We start from the raw sequence: 14,752 nt of genomic DNA on the forward strand, positions 1-14,752 counted from the left end.
GCGCTATAATGTGACAGACTGTGTGTCAGGTGCTATAATGTGACAGACTGTGTGTCAGGTGCTATAATGTGACAGACTGTGTCAGGTGCTATAATGTGACAGACTGTGCATCAGGTGAGATAATGAGACAGACTGTGCATCAGGTGAGATAATGAGACAGACTGTGCGTCAGGTGCTATAACGAGACAGACTGTGCGTCAGGTGCTATAATGAGACAGACTGCGTCAAGTGCTATAATGAGACAGACTGTGTGTCAGGTGGTATAATATGACAGACTGCGTCAGGTGCTATAATGAGACAGACTGTGCGTCAGGTGCTATAATGAGAACAGACACTGCATAAGGTGCGATAATGAGACAGGTGCGATAATGAGACAGACTGTGCGTCAGGTGCTATAATGAGACAGACCGTGCGTCAGGTGCTATAATGAGACAGACTGTGTGTCAAGTGCTATAATGTGACAGACTGCGCGTCAGGTGCTATAATGAGACAGACCGTGCGTCAGGTGCTATAATGAGACAGACTGTGTGTCAGGTGCTATAATGTGACAGACTGTGCGTCAGGTGCTATAATGAGACAGACTGTGCGTCAGGTGCTATAAAGAGACAGACTGTGCGTCAGGTGCTATAATGAGACAGACTGTGCGTCAGGTGTTATAATGAGACAGACTGTGCGTCAGGTGCTACAATGAGACAGGCTGTGCGTCAGGTGCTATAATGAGACAGACTGCACGTCAGGTGCTGGAATGAGACAGACTGTGCGTCAGGTGCTATAATGAGACAGACTGCATCAAGTGCTATAATGAGACAGACCGTGCATCAGGTGCTATAATGAGACAGACTGCACGCCAGGTGCTGGAATGAGACAGACTGTGTATCAGGTGCTATGAGAAGACAGATTGTGTGCCAGGTGCAATATAATAAAACAGACTGCCCGCCGGGTGCTATAATGAGACAGACTGCACTTCAGGTGCTATAATGAGACAGACTGAACTGTAACATATTGTGCGACAGCTGCTATAATGAGACGGACTGTGTGTCAGGTGCTATAATGTGACAGACTGTGCGTCAGGCGCTATAATGAGACAGACTGTGCGTCAGGTGCTATAATGAGACAGACTGTGCGTCAGGTGCTATAATGAGACAGACTGCACTTCAGGTGCTATAATGAGACAGACTGCACTGTAACATATTGTGCGACAGCTGCTATAATGAGACGGACTGTGTGTCAGATGCTATAATGAGACAGACTGTGTGTTAGGTGCTATAATGAGACAGACTGTGCGTCAGGTGCTATAATGTGACAGACTGTGCGTCAGGCGCTATAATGAGACAGACTGTGCGTCAGGCGCTATAATGAGACCGACTGTGCGTAAGGTGCTATAATGAGAGACTGTGCGTCAGGCGCTATAATGAGACAGACTGTGCGTCAGGCGCTATAATGTGACAGACTGTGTGTCAGGTGCTATAATGTGACAGACTGTGTGTCAGGTGCTATAATGTGACAGACTGTGCGTCAGGTGCTATAATGCGACAGACTGTGTGTCAGGTGCTATAATGAGACAGACTGTGCGTCAGGTGAGATAATGAGACAGACTGTGCATCAGGTGAGATAATGAGACAGACTGTGCGTCAGGTGCTATAACGAGACAGACTGTGCGTCAGGTGCTATAATGAGACAGACTGTGCGTCAAGTGCTATAATGAGACAGACTGTGTGTCAGGTGCTATAATATGACAGACTGCGTCAGGTGCTATAATGAGACAGACTGTGCGTCAGGTGCTATAATGAGAACAGACACTGCATAAGGTGCGATAATGAGACAGGTGCGATAATGAGACAGACTGTGCGTCAGGTGCTATAATGAGACAGACCGTGCGTCAGGTGCTATAATGAGACAGACTGAGGGGCAGATGTATTAACCTCTAGAAGGCATAAGGAAGTGATAAACCAGTGATATGTGCAAGGTGATAAAGGCACCAGCCAATCAGATCCTAACTGTTAATTTACATATTGGAGCTGATTGGCTGGTGCCTTTATCACCTTGCACATATCACTGGTTTATCACTTCCTTATGCCTTCTCCAGGTTAATACATCTACCCCTGTGTGTCAGGTGCTATAATGTGACAGACTGCGCGTCAGGTGCTATAATGAGACAGACCGTGCGTCAGGTGCTATAATGAGACAGACTGCATCAAGTGCTATAATGTGACAGACTGTGCGTCAGGTGCTATAATGAGACAGACTGTGCGTCAGGTGCTATAATGAGACAGACTGTGCGTCAGGTGTTATAATGAGACAGACTGTGCGTCAGGTGTTATAATGAGACAGACTGTGCGTGAGGTGTTATAATGAGACAGACTGTGCGTCAGGTGCTATAATGAGAGACTGTGCGTCAGGTGTTATAATGAGACAGACTGTGCGTCCAGTGCTATAATGTGACAGACTGTGCATCAGGTGCTATAATGAGACAGACTGTGCGTCAGTTGCTATAATGAGACAGACTGTGCGTCAGGTGCTATAATGAGACAGACTGTGCGTCAGGTGCTATAATGAGACAGACTGTGCGTCTGGGTCACTGTACCCAACGTACCGGAGAAGAAACACTCCTTGTACCCTGTCTCGTCCTCTCTACTCTCTTCCTGGCTCACGTATCTCTGTGGTAAATCTGTTAAATCTGTGACAAATGGATATTATACGGTGAAATAAATATTTCCCGCCGCTGGCTCCATCTTCCCTTCCGCTGCACTCCTGCTTCTATACACAACTCTATTTACAGACATTGCTAGAAGTACTCAGACGGAGTGTATATGATGGCCAGTGGCCAATGAGGGGGACCAGTGCTTCTCCCAGTATACAGGCCTCAGCCCTGGTTATTGTCACACTCCTCTCTCCCACACGTTACCCCCGTCCCCTGCTGCTGTGACAGGTGCCTGCCAGGGCGATCAGTGGCTGACGCTGACCAACAAGTGCTGACTGTCCGTGGCATCCGTTCCAGCACTAAAGAGGTTAATCCCGCCTGCCGGATAATGTAACAGGATTAAGTGGGCATCTGCGGCAGGAAGAGGCTGTTGAGAGGTCCTCAGCGGGTGAGGACAGGTGGACCCGGATTAGAGGATGGTGGGGGGAGGTGACACCTCTTTGTAGTCAATTATAAAGCAGCTTCTCAGACAGACTGCGCTAAATCTAATCTGTAATCCTCATTTCTGGCCGACGAGAGACCCCCGCAGAGAGCGAGACTCTCAGGGCTTGACACTGAGTCACACACTGAACGCACACAGCTGCGTCCAAATTAGTGCGCCACAAATCACCCACAGCAGCGTCTATTGGCGGTCGCCCATCTGCGGCTTTGTGCAAAGGCTACTACGAAGCCCTTCCCTGGTGTACATCTGTATGCCCGACTGCGCAAGGGCTGAGACCCCCACTGCCAGCGTCCGTACATGAAGTATTACCGATTGGTGCGTCCTATACGCCACCATCAGTCGCACCACTGAAACTTTGCACCGCCGAAAACCTACGACAGGTGCAGTTACGCCATCTGAGTATGGCGTCCTATGTGACACGGTGAGCGTCTGTGTGTGCCCGCGACACCCCCATAACACGGACCTTCGCCGCACGTGCGCTAAGACACCACCCATTGCAGCATCACCACACTTCTCCCCACGTGCGCCTGAAATCGCAGCTGCGACTCTGTACGGACACAGGGGGTCATTCCGACATGATCTCACGCTGCCGTTTTTCGCAGCGCAGCGATCAGGTCACTACTGTGTATGCACCGCAATGCGCAGGCGCGTCGTACGGGTACAAAGCGGATCGTTGCTGGGCGATGGATTTAACGAAAAATACATTCGCACAGCCGATCGCAAGGAGATTGACAGGAAGAAGCCGTTTGTGGGTGGCAACTGACCGTTTTCCTGGAGTGGTTGGAAAAACGCAGGCGTGTCCAGGCGTTTGCAGGGCGGGTGTCTGACGTCAATTCCGGGACCGGACAGGCTGAAGTGATCGCAGCGGCTGAGTAAGTCCAGAGCTACTCAGAAACTGCACAAACTGTTTTTGTACCACTCGGCTGCACAGGCGATCGCACACTTGCACAGCTAAAATACACTCCCCCGTGGTCGGCGACTATGCGTTTGCACGGCTGCAAAAAATAGCGAGTGAGCGATCAACTCGGAATGACCCCCACAATCGGGACACATGCGTAGTGAGACTGAGACAGTGGCTCCACAGCGGCCGATGTGAGGCCCTGTATGTGCAGGTCCACTGAGGTCATGGCCCGGCCGTAATAAACATCTGCAGAATCCCTGCCTGCTGCCAAATCCCTCTCCCCGACTAGAGGAGAAGCGACCCGGCGTCTGGATTTCTAAGCACAGAGCCGTTTCCGTCAGACGCCTGAGATATGGATCGGCTCATTTACCTACAATGAACACCTAGAGTGTACACTGTATATAGTATGGCGGCACTTTGCTGGTGCGGGGCGGCCTCTTTACAGCGCTGCCTCACACATGGAACCAGACACTTAATGAGCTGCAGAACAAATGACAGGAAGGCGACCATTGTGAGGGGGAGACTCTGCGCTCCGGCCACCTACACTCACACAGAGGAAGGGAGGGAGCAGGAAATGGGGTCTCCAGGGAGGCAGAGAGCCACCACGCTCTCCTCATTAATCAGGAGCTTCCAAATATTAAATATCCCCCCGAATGTATGTACAGGGGACCAGAGCGGATATCGGAGACATCTGTTTGCGGTCCCCATTTTCACTCACGACGCAGCCCCACTGCTCCCCATCGCAGGGATCCCTTACTAACATGGGATTTCTACTGACTGCATCGCCATGATCAGCATGGCAGGTGCATTGGTTGTAGAAGCCCCCCCCCCCCCCGTATAGGGCCTGGGTATGAAATGCCGACGGTCACATGACCGACTGCGGCATACCGACAGTAAGAATCCCCGGAGGGGGTAAGTATATTACCCCTCTACTCTCCCCTAACCCTCCGGTAGTGTCAGACCCTCCGGGAGTGTCAGACCCTCCGGGGGTGTTGGCTACGACTAACCTCCCCCCCCCCCCCCCCCCCCCCCCACCATGTGCCTTAATTGAACCCCCCACCCTAGGCCCTAACCCCGATGTTGGCTGTCGGTGTTCCACGCCGGTCACATGAGGGGTGTTGGGATTCCGGCAAAGGTCACATGACCGCCGGGATGCCAGTGTTTATCACAAGTGAATTCCAATCAGTCTGTTTAATCTACCAGATTTGTGTCATCGTTCTGTCTCCACCACATTCTTCTCTGACTGACTGTGTAACGGGATGACAGGTTCTCATGGATCACTTCTCCACTTTTATCACTGCTTAGTACATCTCCCCCTCTGACTGACTGTGTAATGGGGTGACAGGTTCTCATGGATCACTTCTCCACTTTTATCACTGCTTAGTACATCTCCCCCTCTGACTGACTGTGTAATGGGATGACAGGTTCTCATGGATCACTTCTCCACTTTTATCACTGCTTAGTACATCTCCCCCTCTGACTGACTGTGTAACGGGGTGACAGGTTCTCATGGATCACTTCTCCACTTTTATCACTGCTTAGTACATCTCCCCTCTGACTGACTGTGTAACAGGATGACAGGTTCTCATGGATCACTTCTCCACTTTTATCACTGCTTAGTACATCTCCCCTCTGACTGACTGTGTAACGGGATGACAGGTTCTCATGGATCACTTCTCCACTTTTATCACTGCTTAGTACATCTCCCCCTCTGACTGACTGTGTAACGGGGTGACAGGTTCTCATGGATCACTTCTCCACTTTTATCACTGCTTAGTACATATCCCCTCTGACTGACTGTGTAATGGGATGACAGGTTCTCATGGATCACTTCTCCACTTTTATCACTGCTTAGTACATCTCCCCTCTGACTGATTGTGTAACGGGATGACAGGTTCTCATGGCTGACTTCTCCACTTTTATCACTGCTTAGTACATCTCCCCTCTGACTGACTGTGTAATGGGATGACAGGTTCTCATGGCTCACTTCTCCACTTTTATCACTGCTTAGTACATCTCCCCCTCTGACTGATTGTGTAACGGGATGACAGGTTCTCATGGCTCATTTCTCCACTTTTATCACTGCTTAGTACATCTCCCCCTCTGACTGACTGTGTAACGGGGTGACAGGTTCTCATGGATCATGTATGTGACGCGTGCACTGCAGCTCGGGAACAGCCGTGTGTGCAGAGACGGTGATCGGACGCACAGAGCACTTTCACCGTCCAGCAGCAGCAGCAGTGCACGGAACCTGCGCAGGGAACGCGGTCATGGAAATAGCTTTGTTTCTGTCTGGCTAAACTCTGTAACAGTTAGTGATGTATCATACTGGGGCATATGTATCAAAGGGTGGAGAGAGAGAAAGCACCAACCAAATGTAATAGTGTGCGGGATTCTGAAAGTGATGAGGTTTCAGCTTAGCCGTCAAATTTAAAGCGACAACAAGAGACATCTTCACTTATATTTGGCGAGTGGTGACGTCATCACTTATATTTGGCGAGTGGTGACGTCATCACTTATATTTGTCGAGTGGTGACGTCATCGCTTATATTTGTCGAGTGGTGACGTCATTACTTATATTTGGTGAGTGGTGACGTCATTACTTATATTTAGTGAGTGGTGACGTCATCACTTATATTTGGTGAGTGGTGACGTCATCACTTATATTTGGCAAGTGGTGACGTCATTACTTATATTTGGCGAGTGGTGACGTCATTACTTATATTTGGTGAGTGGTGATGCGACTTCTGTTGTATGGCTCACTATAGAATTTTACACACTTGCGTGCTCCAGTGTGTATTGTCACTTTTACACACTTGCAGGTAATAACTACATGGTGTATTGCCACTTATACACACTTACATTCATGAGCAATATTACATAGTGTACTGGCACTTTTACACACTCATGCCAATATTGCAGGGTGTACTGGAACTTTTACACGCTCACAGGTGATACTGCATGGTGCACTGTTACTCTTACACGCTCCTAGGTGATACTGCATGGTGTATTGTCACTTTTATACGCTCATAGGTGATACTGCACGGTGTGTTGTCCCTTTTACATGGTCATGTGTGATACTGCATGGTGTGTTGTCACTTTTACACGCTCATAGGTGATACTGCATGGTGTAATGTCACTTCTACACGCTCGTAGGTGATACTGCATGGTGTATTGTCCCTTTTACACACTCGTAGTGTACTGGCACTTTTACACGCTCATATGTGATACTGCAGTGTATTGTATTGTCCCTTATACACGCTCATAGGTGATACTGCATGGTGTATTGTCCCTTTTACACGCTCATAGGTGATACTGCATGGTGTATTGTCACTTTTACATGGTCATGGGTGATACTGCATGGTGTATTGTCCCTTTTACACGCTCATAGGTGATACTGCATGGTGTATTGTCCCTTTTACACGCTCATAGGTGATACTGCACGGTGTATTGTCCCTTTTACACGCTCATAGGTGATACTGCACGGTGAATTGTCCCTTTTACACGCTCATAGGTGATACTGCATGGTGTATTGTCCCTTTTACACGCTCATAGGTGATACTGCATGGTGTGTTGTCCCTTTTACACGCTCATAGGTGATACTGCATGGTGTATTGTCACTTTTACACGCTCATAGGTGATACTGCATGGTGTATTGTCACTTTTACATGGTCATGGGTGATACTGCATGGTGTATTCTCACTTTTACACACTTGTAGTGTACTGGCACTTTTACACGCTCATATGTGATACTGCATGGTGTATTGTCACTTTTATACGCTCATGGGTGATACTGCATGGTGTATTGTCCCTTTTACACGCTCATAGGTGATACTGCATGGTGTATTGTCACTTTTACACACTCATAGGTGATACTGCACGATGTGTTGTCACTTTTACATGGTCATGGGTGATACTGCATGGTGTATTGTCACTTTTACACGGTCATAGGTGATACTGCATGGTGTGTTGTCCCTTTTACACGCTCATAGGCGATACTGCATGGTGTGTTGTCCCTTTTACACGCTCATAGGTGATACTGCATGGTGTATTGTCACTTTTATACGCTCATGGGTGATACTGCATGGTGTATTGTCCCTTTTACACGCTCATAGGTGATACTGCATGGTGTATTGTCACTTTTACACACTCATAGGTGATACTGCACGATGTGTTGTCACTTTTACATGGTCATGTGTGATACTGCATGGTGTATTGTCCCTTTTACACGCTCATAGGTGATACTGCATGGTGTGTTGTCACTTTAACATGGTCATGTGTGATACTGCACGCTGTATTGTCACTTTTACACTCTCATGGGTGATATTACAGGATGCCCTGGCACATTTCATACCCAGTGAATATAACATATGGGTGAAATGGGTGTGGTATGCAAGGCCGACAGTAAGTAGATGGACATGGTCTCTAGGTCGACATGACAGAAAGTCGACATGAGTTTTTGCACTTTTTTGGTGTCGTTTTCTCCGTACAGTAACCGGGACTCCCAATTAACGCCTAACTTCGCTCGCCATGATTCGGGCAAGGTGCTTCGCTGCGTTCGGCACAGGTTACCGTTCCCAACTGTACTCCACGTGGATCGTAGAGTATAAAAAAGTTCAAAAAAATTAAGGAAAAAAAATGTGAAAAACTCATGTCGACCTTTTGTCATGTCGACTTAGAACATGTCGATCTAGAGTCCCTGTCGACCTAGAAACCATGTATAGTGGTCAACCTAGACAGTGTTAACCTTATAGGCCCTACACACTGGGTGATATCACTCAAAGATATGAACAATCTCGTTCATTTATGAATGAGATACGGTTCTTATCTTTCAGTGTGGAGGCACCAGCGATGAACGATGTGCGGCCCCGCGCTCGGTCATCGCTGGTGCCCCGTCGCTTGTGCATCATACTTGCCTACCTGACCCTCTCCATGAGGGAGAAAATGCTCTGTTCCTGGACTTTCCTGGTAATGTATGATTGCCATCACCTGTGGTGAGCTGGTTAATGGATAAGAAAGGTGTTTCACCACAGGTGATGGCAATCATACATTACCAGGAAAGTCCAGGAACAGAGCATTTTCTCCCTCATGGAGAGGGTCAGGTAGGCAAGTATGTTGTGCATGCAGGCCAATATGGACGATCTCATCCATATTTGCCTGCACTTCTATGGAGCCGTGTGAAGGGGGGAGTGAAGAAACCTCACTCCCCCCCGTCACTGCCCCCCCCCCCCCCCCCCGCCGCCGGGTCGCCCGTCGGCCGTATCCGCCGTCGGGCAGCTCGACGGCGGATCGGTCAATGAGTAGGGCCCTTAAGTGTGGTCGACCTAGAGACCGGATACCAGGTGAAATGCCTGGGCGGTGATTAGTACATATTGAGTTTCTAGTGTCCGGAGATATCATTTCCTGTGTATAGAAATTGATTACAGCAATGTCATAAATGGGAAACTATTGACATGATTATTCTATAGACCAGTGGTTCTCAAACTCGGTCTTCATTACCCCCACACAGTGCATGTTTTGCAGGTAACCCAGCAGGAGCACAGGTGTATTAATTACTCACAGACACATTTTAAAAGGTCCACAGGTGGAGCAAATTATTTCACTTGTGATTCTGTGAGGAGACCTGCAAAACATGCACCGTGTGGGGTCCTGAGGACCAAGTTTGCAGACCTATGTTATAGACCACAGGTTCTCAAACTCGGTCCTCAGGACCCCACACAGTGCATGTTTTGCAGGTCTCCTCACAGAATCACAAGTGAAATAATTAGCTCCACCTGTAGACCTTTTAAAATGTGTCTGTGAGTAATTAATACACCTGTGCACCTGCTGGGTTACCTGCAAAACATGCACTGTGTGGGGTCCTGAGGACCGAGTTTGAGAACCACTGTTATAGACCATGGGTATTGAACATGCTGCCCTCCAGCTGCTGTGTAACTACAGATGTCAGCATGCCCTGTCGCCGTTTTACTTACAGCAGGCATGTCCAAACTGCGGCCCTCCAGCTGTTGAGAAACTACACATCCCAGCATGCCCTGACACAACTTTAGCATTCTCTGACAAAAAAACACTGTCAGGGCATGCTGGGATATGTAGTTTCACAACAGCTGGAGGGCCGCAGTTTGGACATGCCTGACTTACAGGGAATGCTAAAACTGTGGCAGGACATGCTGGGATGTGTAGTTCAACAGTAGCTGGGGCGGCATCGTGTTTATTAGCCCTGCTGTAGACAGACATATGTTCAGCAGCAGGTGGGGAGAACAGAGGAATTTTACCTCAGCTGTCAAGATAATACTCCAACAAGGGGGAGATGTATCAAAGCTTGGAGAGAGATAACGTGGACAGAGGTACCAGACAATCAGCTCCTGTCATTTTTCAAACACGGCAGCTAGGAGCTGATTGGCTGATACTTTATCTCTCTCTGCAAATCTACCCAAAATCAACAACTATGAAGAAGGTGGCTGTAGCAGATTTATGTAACTCTCATTAAAGCTCAATATTACTGCGCGGCACACCTCTTTTAGATTGTAAGCTCATGGGAGTAGGAGTGCATTCCGACAGTTACTCCATACTGTGTCGGGACTGGTGATGGCCTCACTACGTAGCACTGTGGCTCGTTCCACACATCTTCTGTGAATAGTGACGGAAGATTTCCTGGTGTGCCGCGTTAGGATTTGCACTATGCTGTGAAAAGTGCATTGTACATATTTATAGTCTGTAGCCCTCATCCTGTCAGTATACCCAGTGCTGTGTCCACCCACTGTGTATAGCGTTCTATAGCCTGTTGTGACAAAGCCTTATTGTTAGTAACGTGTCTTTACATAGCGCCTGCAGACTCCACGGCACTTTACACGCAGTAAATAAAAAAGCGCGCACTGCTCACAATCTACGTTGTGTCTCCTGTTCTGTGACTGCACAGCGCGTTCTGATCGGTGTGATAGAGAACACACCAGGCCCTCATTTCTGGTAAATGAATATTTGGCACCATCCTCACCTGCACCATCCAGGACTCCCCTGTACCATCCTCACCTGCACCATCCAGGACTCCCCTGTACCATCCTCACCTGCACCATCCAGGACTCCCCTGCACCATCCTCACCTGCACCATACATAGAACTCCCCTGCACCATACATAGAACTCCCCTGCACTATCCTCACCTGCACCATCCAGGACTCCCCTGCACCATCCTCACCTGCACCATCCAGGACTCCCCTGCACCATACATAGAACTCCCCTGCACTATCCTCACCTGCAGGATACAGAACTCCCCTGCACCATCCTCACCTGCACCATCCAGGACTCCCCTGCACCATACAGAACTCCCCTGCACCATCCTCACCTGCAGGATACAGGACTCCCCTGCACCAGCCTCACCTGCACCAGCCTCACCTGCAGGACACAGGACTCCCCTGCACCATCCTCACCTGCAGGATACAGGACTCCCCTGCAGCAGCCTCACCTGCAGGATACAGGACTCCCCTGCACCATCCTCACCTGCAGGATACAGGACTCCCCTGCACCAGCCTCACCTGCACCAGCCTCACCTGCAGGATACAGGACTCCCCTGCACCATCCTCACCTGCAGGACACAGGACTCCCCTGCACCATCCTCACCTGCAGGACACAGGACTCCTCTGCACCATCCTCACCTGCAGGACACAGGACTCCCCTGCACCAGCCTCACCTCCACCATCCTCACCTGCAGGACACAGGACTCCCCTGCACCATCCTCACCTCCACCATCCTCACCTGCAGGACACAGGACTCCCCTGCACCATCCTCACCTGCAGGACACAGGACTCCCCTGCACCAGCCTCACCTCCACCATCCTCACCTGCAGGACACAGGACTCCCCTGCACCATCCTCACCTGCAGTATACAGGACTCCTCTGCACCATCCTCAACTCCACCATCCTCACCTGCAGGATACAGGACTCCCCTGCACCATCCTCACCTGCAGGACACAGGACTCCCCTGCACCATCCTCACCTGCAGGACACAGGACTCCCCTGCACCAGCCTCACCTCCACCATCCTCACCTGCAGGATACAGGACTCCCCTGCACCATCCTCACCTGCAGGACACAGGACTCCCCTGCACCATCCTCACCTGCAGGACACAGGACTCCTCTGCACCATCCTCACCTGCAGGACACAGGACTCCCCTGCACCAGCCTCACCTCCACCATCCTCACCTGCAGGATACAGGACTCCCCTGCACCATCCTCACCTGCAGGACACAGGACTCCCCTGCACCATCCTCACCTGCAGGACACAGGACTCCCCTGCACCATCCTCACCTGCAGGACACAGGACTCCCCTGCACCATCCTCACCTGCAGGACACAGGACTCCCCTGCACCATCCTCACCTGCAGGACACAGGACTCCCCTGCACCAGCCTCACCTCCACCATCCTCACCTGCAGGACACAGGACTCCCCTGCACCATCCTCACCTGCAGGACACAGGACTCCCCTGCACCATCCTCACCTGCAGGACACAGGATTGCACCGATGCACAAGTACAGGACATGATGGTCACACCAGGACACACACCTTCATTACACAAGCACTTGGCTACATGGACACATCACACTACTGAAGAAGCATTATCTGGGTCTCCATTCCTCTGATAGTAACCTAATGTCTTCCCCCCTGGGTGTACATGTCACTGTCATACAGGATACTGGGTCACTCACCTGAACTTGTCTGGTTGTCTGTCCAGGTAACATCCAACTCTGTCCAGCCAGGTTCTGACTTAAAATTAATCTGTGTTCCCCGGTGCCCTGGCACCGTGTGGTATTTCTCTATGTCGGCACTGAGTGATGGAATGGTGTCGGTCCTGTTTAGTTCTGATGGTGAATCTGTCTTTGATCTGTGGGGCACTGTTGGCAGGTCTGTCTGTGTCCGGTGTGGTTCCGGTGGCGAGTCGGTCTGTGTCCGGTGTGGTTCTGGTGGTGAGTCGGTCTGTGTCCGGTGTGGTTCTGGTGGTGAGTTGGTCTGTGTCCGGTGTGGTTCTAGTGGCGGGCTGGTCTGGGTCCGGTGTGGTTCTGGTGGTGAGCCGGTCTGGGTCTGGTGTGGTTCTGGTGGTGGATCGGTCTTTGTCCGGTGTGGCTTGGTCTTTGACCTGTGTGATTCTAGTGGCGGGCCAGTCTGGGTCTGGAATGGTTCTGGTGGCGGGCTGGCCAGTGTCCGGTGTGGTTCTGGTGGCGGGCTGGCCAGCGTCCGGTGTGGTTCTGGTGGCGGGCTGGCCAGCGTCCGGTGTGATTCTGGTGGTGAGCCGGTCTGTGTCCGGTGTGGTTCTGGTGGTGAGCCGGTCTGTGTCCGGTGTGGTTCTGGTGGCGGTCTGACCAGCGTCCGGTGTGATTCTGGTGGTGGACCAGTCAGCGCCCGGTGTGGTTCTGGTGGCGGGCTGGCCAGTATCCGGTGTGATTCTGGTGGTGAGCCGGTCTGTGTCCGGTGTGGTTCTGGTGGCGAGCCGGTCTGGGTCCGGTGTGGTTCTGGTGGCGAACCGGTCAGCGCCCGGTGTGGTTCTGGTGGCGGACCGGTCAGCACCCGGTGTGGTTCTGGTGGCGGGCTGGCCAGTGTACGGTGTGATTCTGGTGGTGAGCCGGCCAGTGTACGGTGTTGTTCTGGTGGCGGACCGGTCAGCGCCCGGTGTGGTTCTGGTGGCGGACCGGTCAGCGCCCGGTGTGGTTCTGGTGGCGGGCTGGCCAGTGTCCGGTGTGGTTCTGGTGGCGGGTTGGCCAGTGTCCGGTGTGGTTCTGGTGGTGAGCCGGTCTGTATCCGGTGTGGTTCTGGTGGTGAGCCGGTCTGTGTCCGGTGTGGTTCTGGATTGGTCTTAGTCCTGTGTGGTTCAGATGGAGGTTCGGTCCCTGCCCGGTGCGGTAAGGAATAGGCAGCTCTCCATGCTGGACCAGCCCGGGTCATGGTTCCGTGCACTGACCTGTCCCTGCCCCATACCTCGGAGCCAGATCCTGATGGAGCAGACGGGAGAGTCCCCCCTGCACCTGGCGGAGAAGAAGAGTCAGTCCCCCCGGGCTCCGGAGGTCCTGCTGCCCTGTAGCTGGGAGATGGGGTCCCCGGTGTGGACCAGAGCTTGTCTGGGAGAGCCGAGGCTCCAAGGGCGGCGGCCAGCAGCAGCAGAGCCCGGAGCAGCAGCCAGAAGCCGGGGAGCATCATGCGGGAGCGGCCCCCGGAGCAGCATGGAGCGGTCACTGAGCACAGAGAGACCGGGGAGGACGGGGAGGAGACAGAGGGACAGCCCCCAGCAGTCACACAGTCCCGACCTTCACACGCCGCTGTCCCTGCTGCTATTCCCCCCCTGACAGGAAACCGGCACTGGCCTTATTCCCAGTATCTCACTGCACAGTACCACTCCCCTTATACTACATGTCACTCCCAGTATCTCACTGCACAGTACCACTCCCCTTATACTACATGTCACTCCCAGTATCTCACTGCACAGTACCACTCCCCTTATACTACATGTCACTCCCAGTATCTCACTGCACAGTACCACTCCCCTTATACTACATGTCACTCCCAGTATCTCACTGCACAGTACCACTCCCCTTATACTACATGTCACTCCCAGTATCTCACTGCACAGTACCACTCCCCTTATACTACATGTCACTCCCAGTATCTCACTGCACAGTACCACTCCCCTTACACTCCATGTCACTCCCAGTATCTCACTGCACAGTACC

The 14,752-nt window shown here is 51.4% G+C and overlaps 1 protein-coding gene across 3 annotated transcripts in view; it reads right to left on the reverse strand.

The window, feature by feature from the left end:
- HEG1 (heart development protein with EGF like domains 1) overlaps positions 1–14,368 on the reverse strand; it is a 106,441-nt gene extending 92,073 nt beyond the window's left edge. For all 3 annotated transcript variants that reach the window (XM_063932769.1, XM_063932768.1, XM_063932770.1), the window contains exon 1: positions 12,740–14,368. In XM_063932769.1, coding sequence (XP_063788839.1) covers positions 12,740–14,222 — 1,483 coding nt within the window. In that variant the 5' untranslated portion in view covers positions 14,223–14,368. The remainder of the gene's footprint in view (positions 1–12,739) is intronic.
- Between the last annotated feature and the right edge of the window lie 384 nt (positions 14,369–14,752).

Source organism: Pseudophryne corroboree, chromosome 7 (assembly GCF_028390025.1).
Source record: "Pseudophryne corroboree isolate aPseCor3 chromosome 7, aPseCor3.hap2, whole genome shotgun sequence".
Taxonomy (NCBI): Eukaryota; Metazoa; Chordata; class Amphibia; order Anura; family Myobatrachidae; genus Pseudophryne; species Pseudophryne corroboree.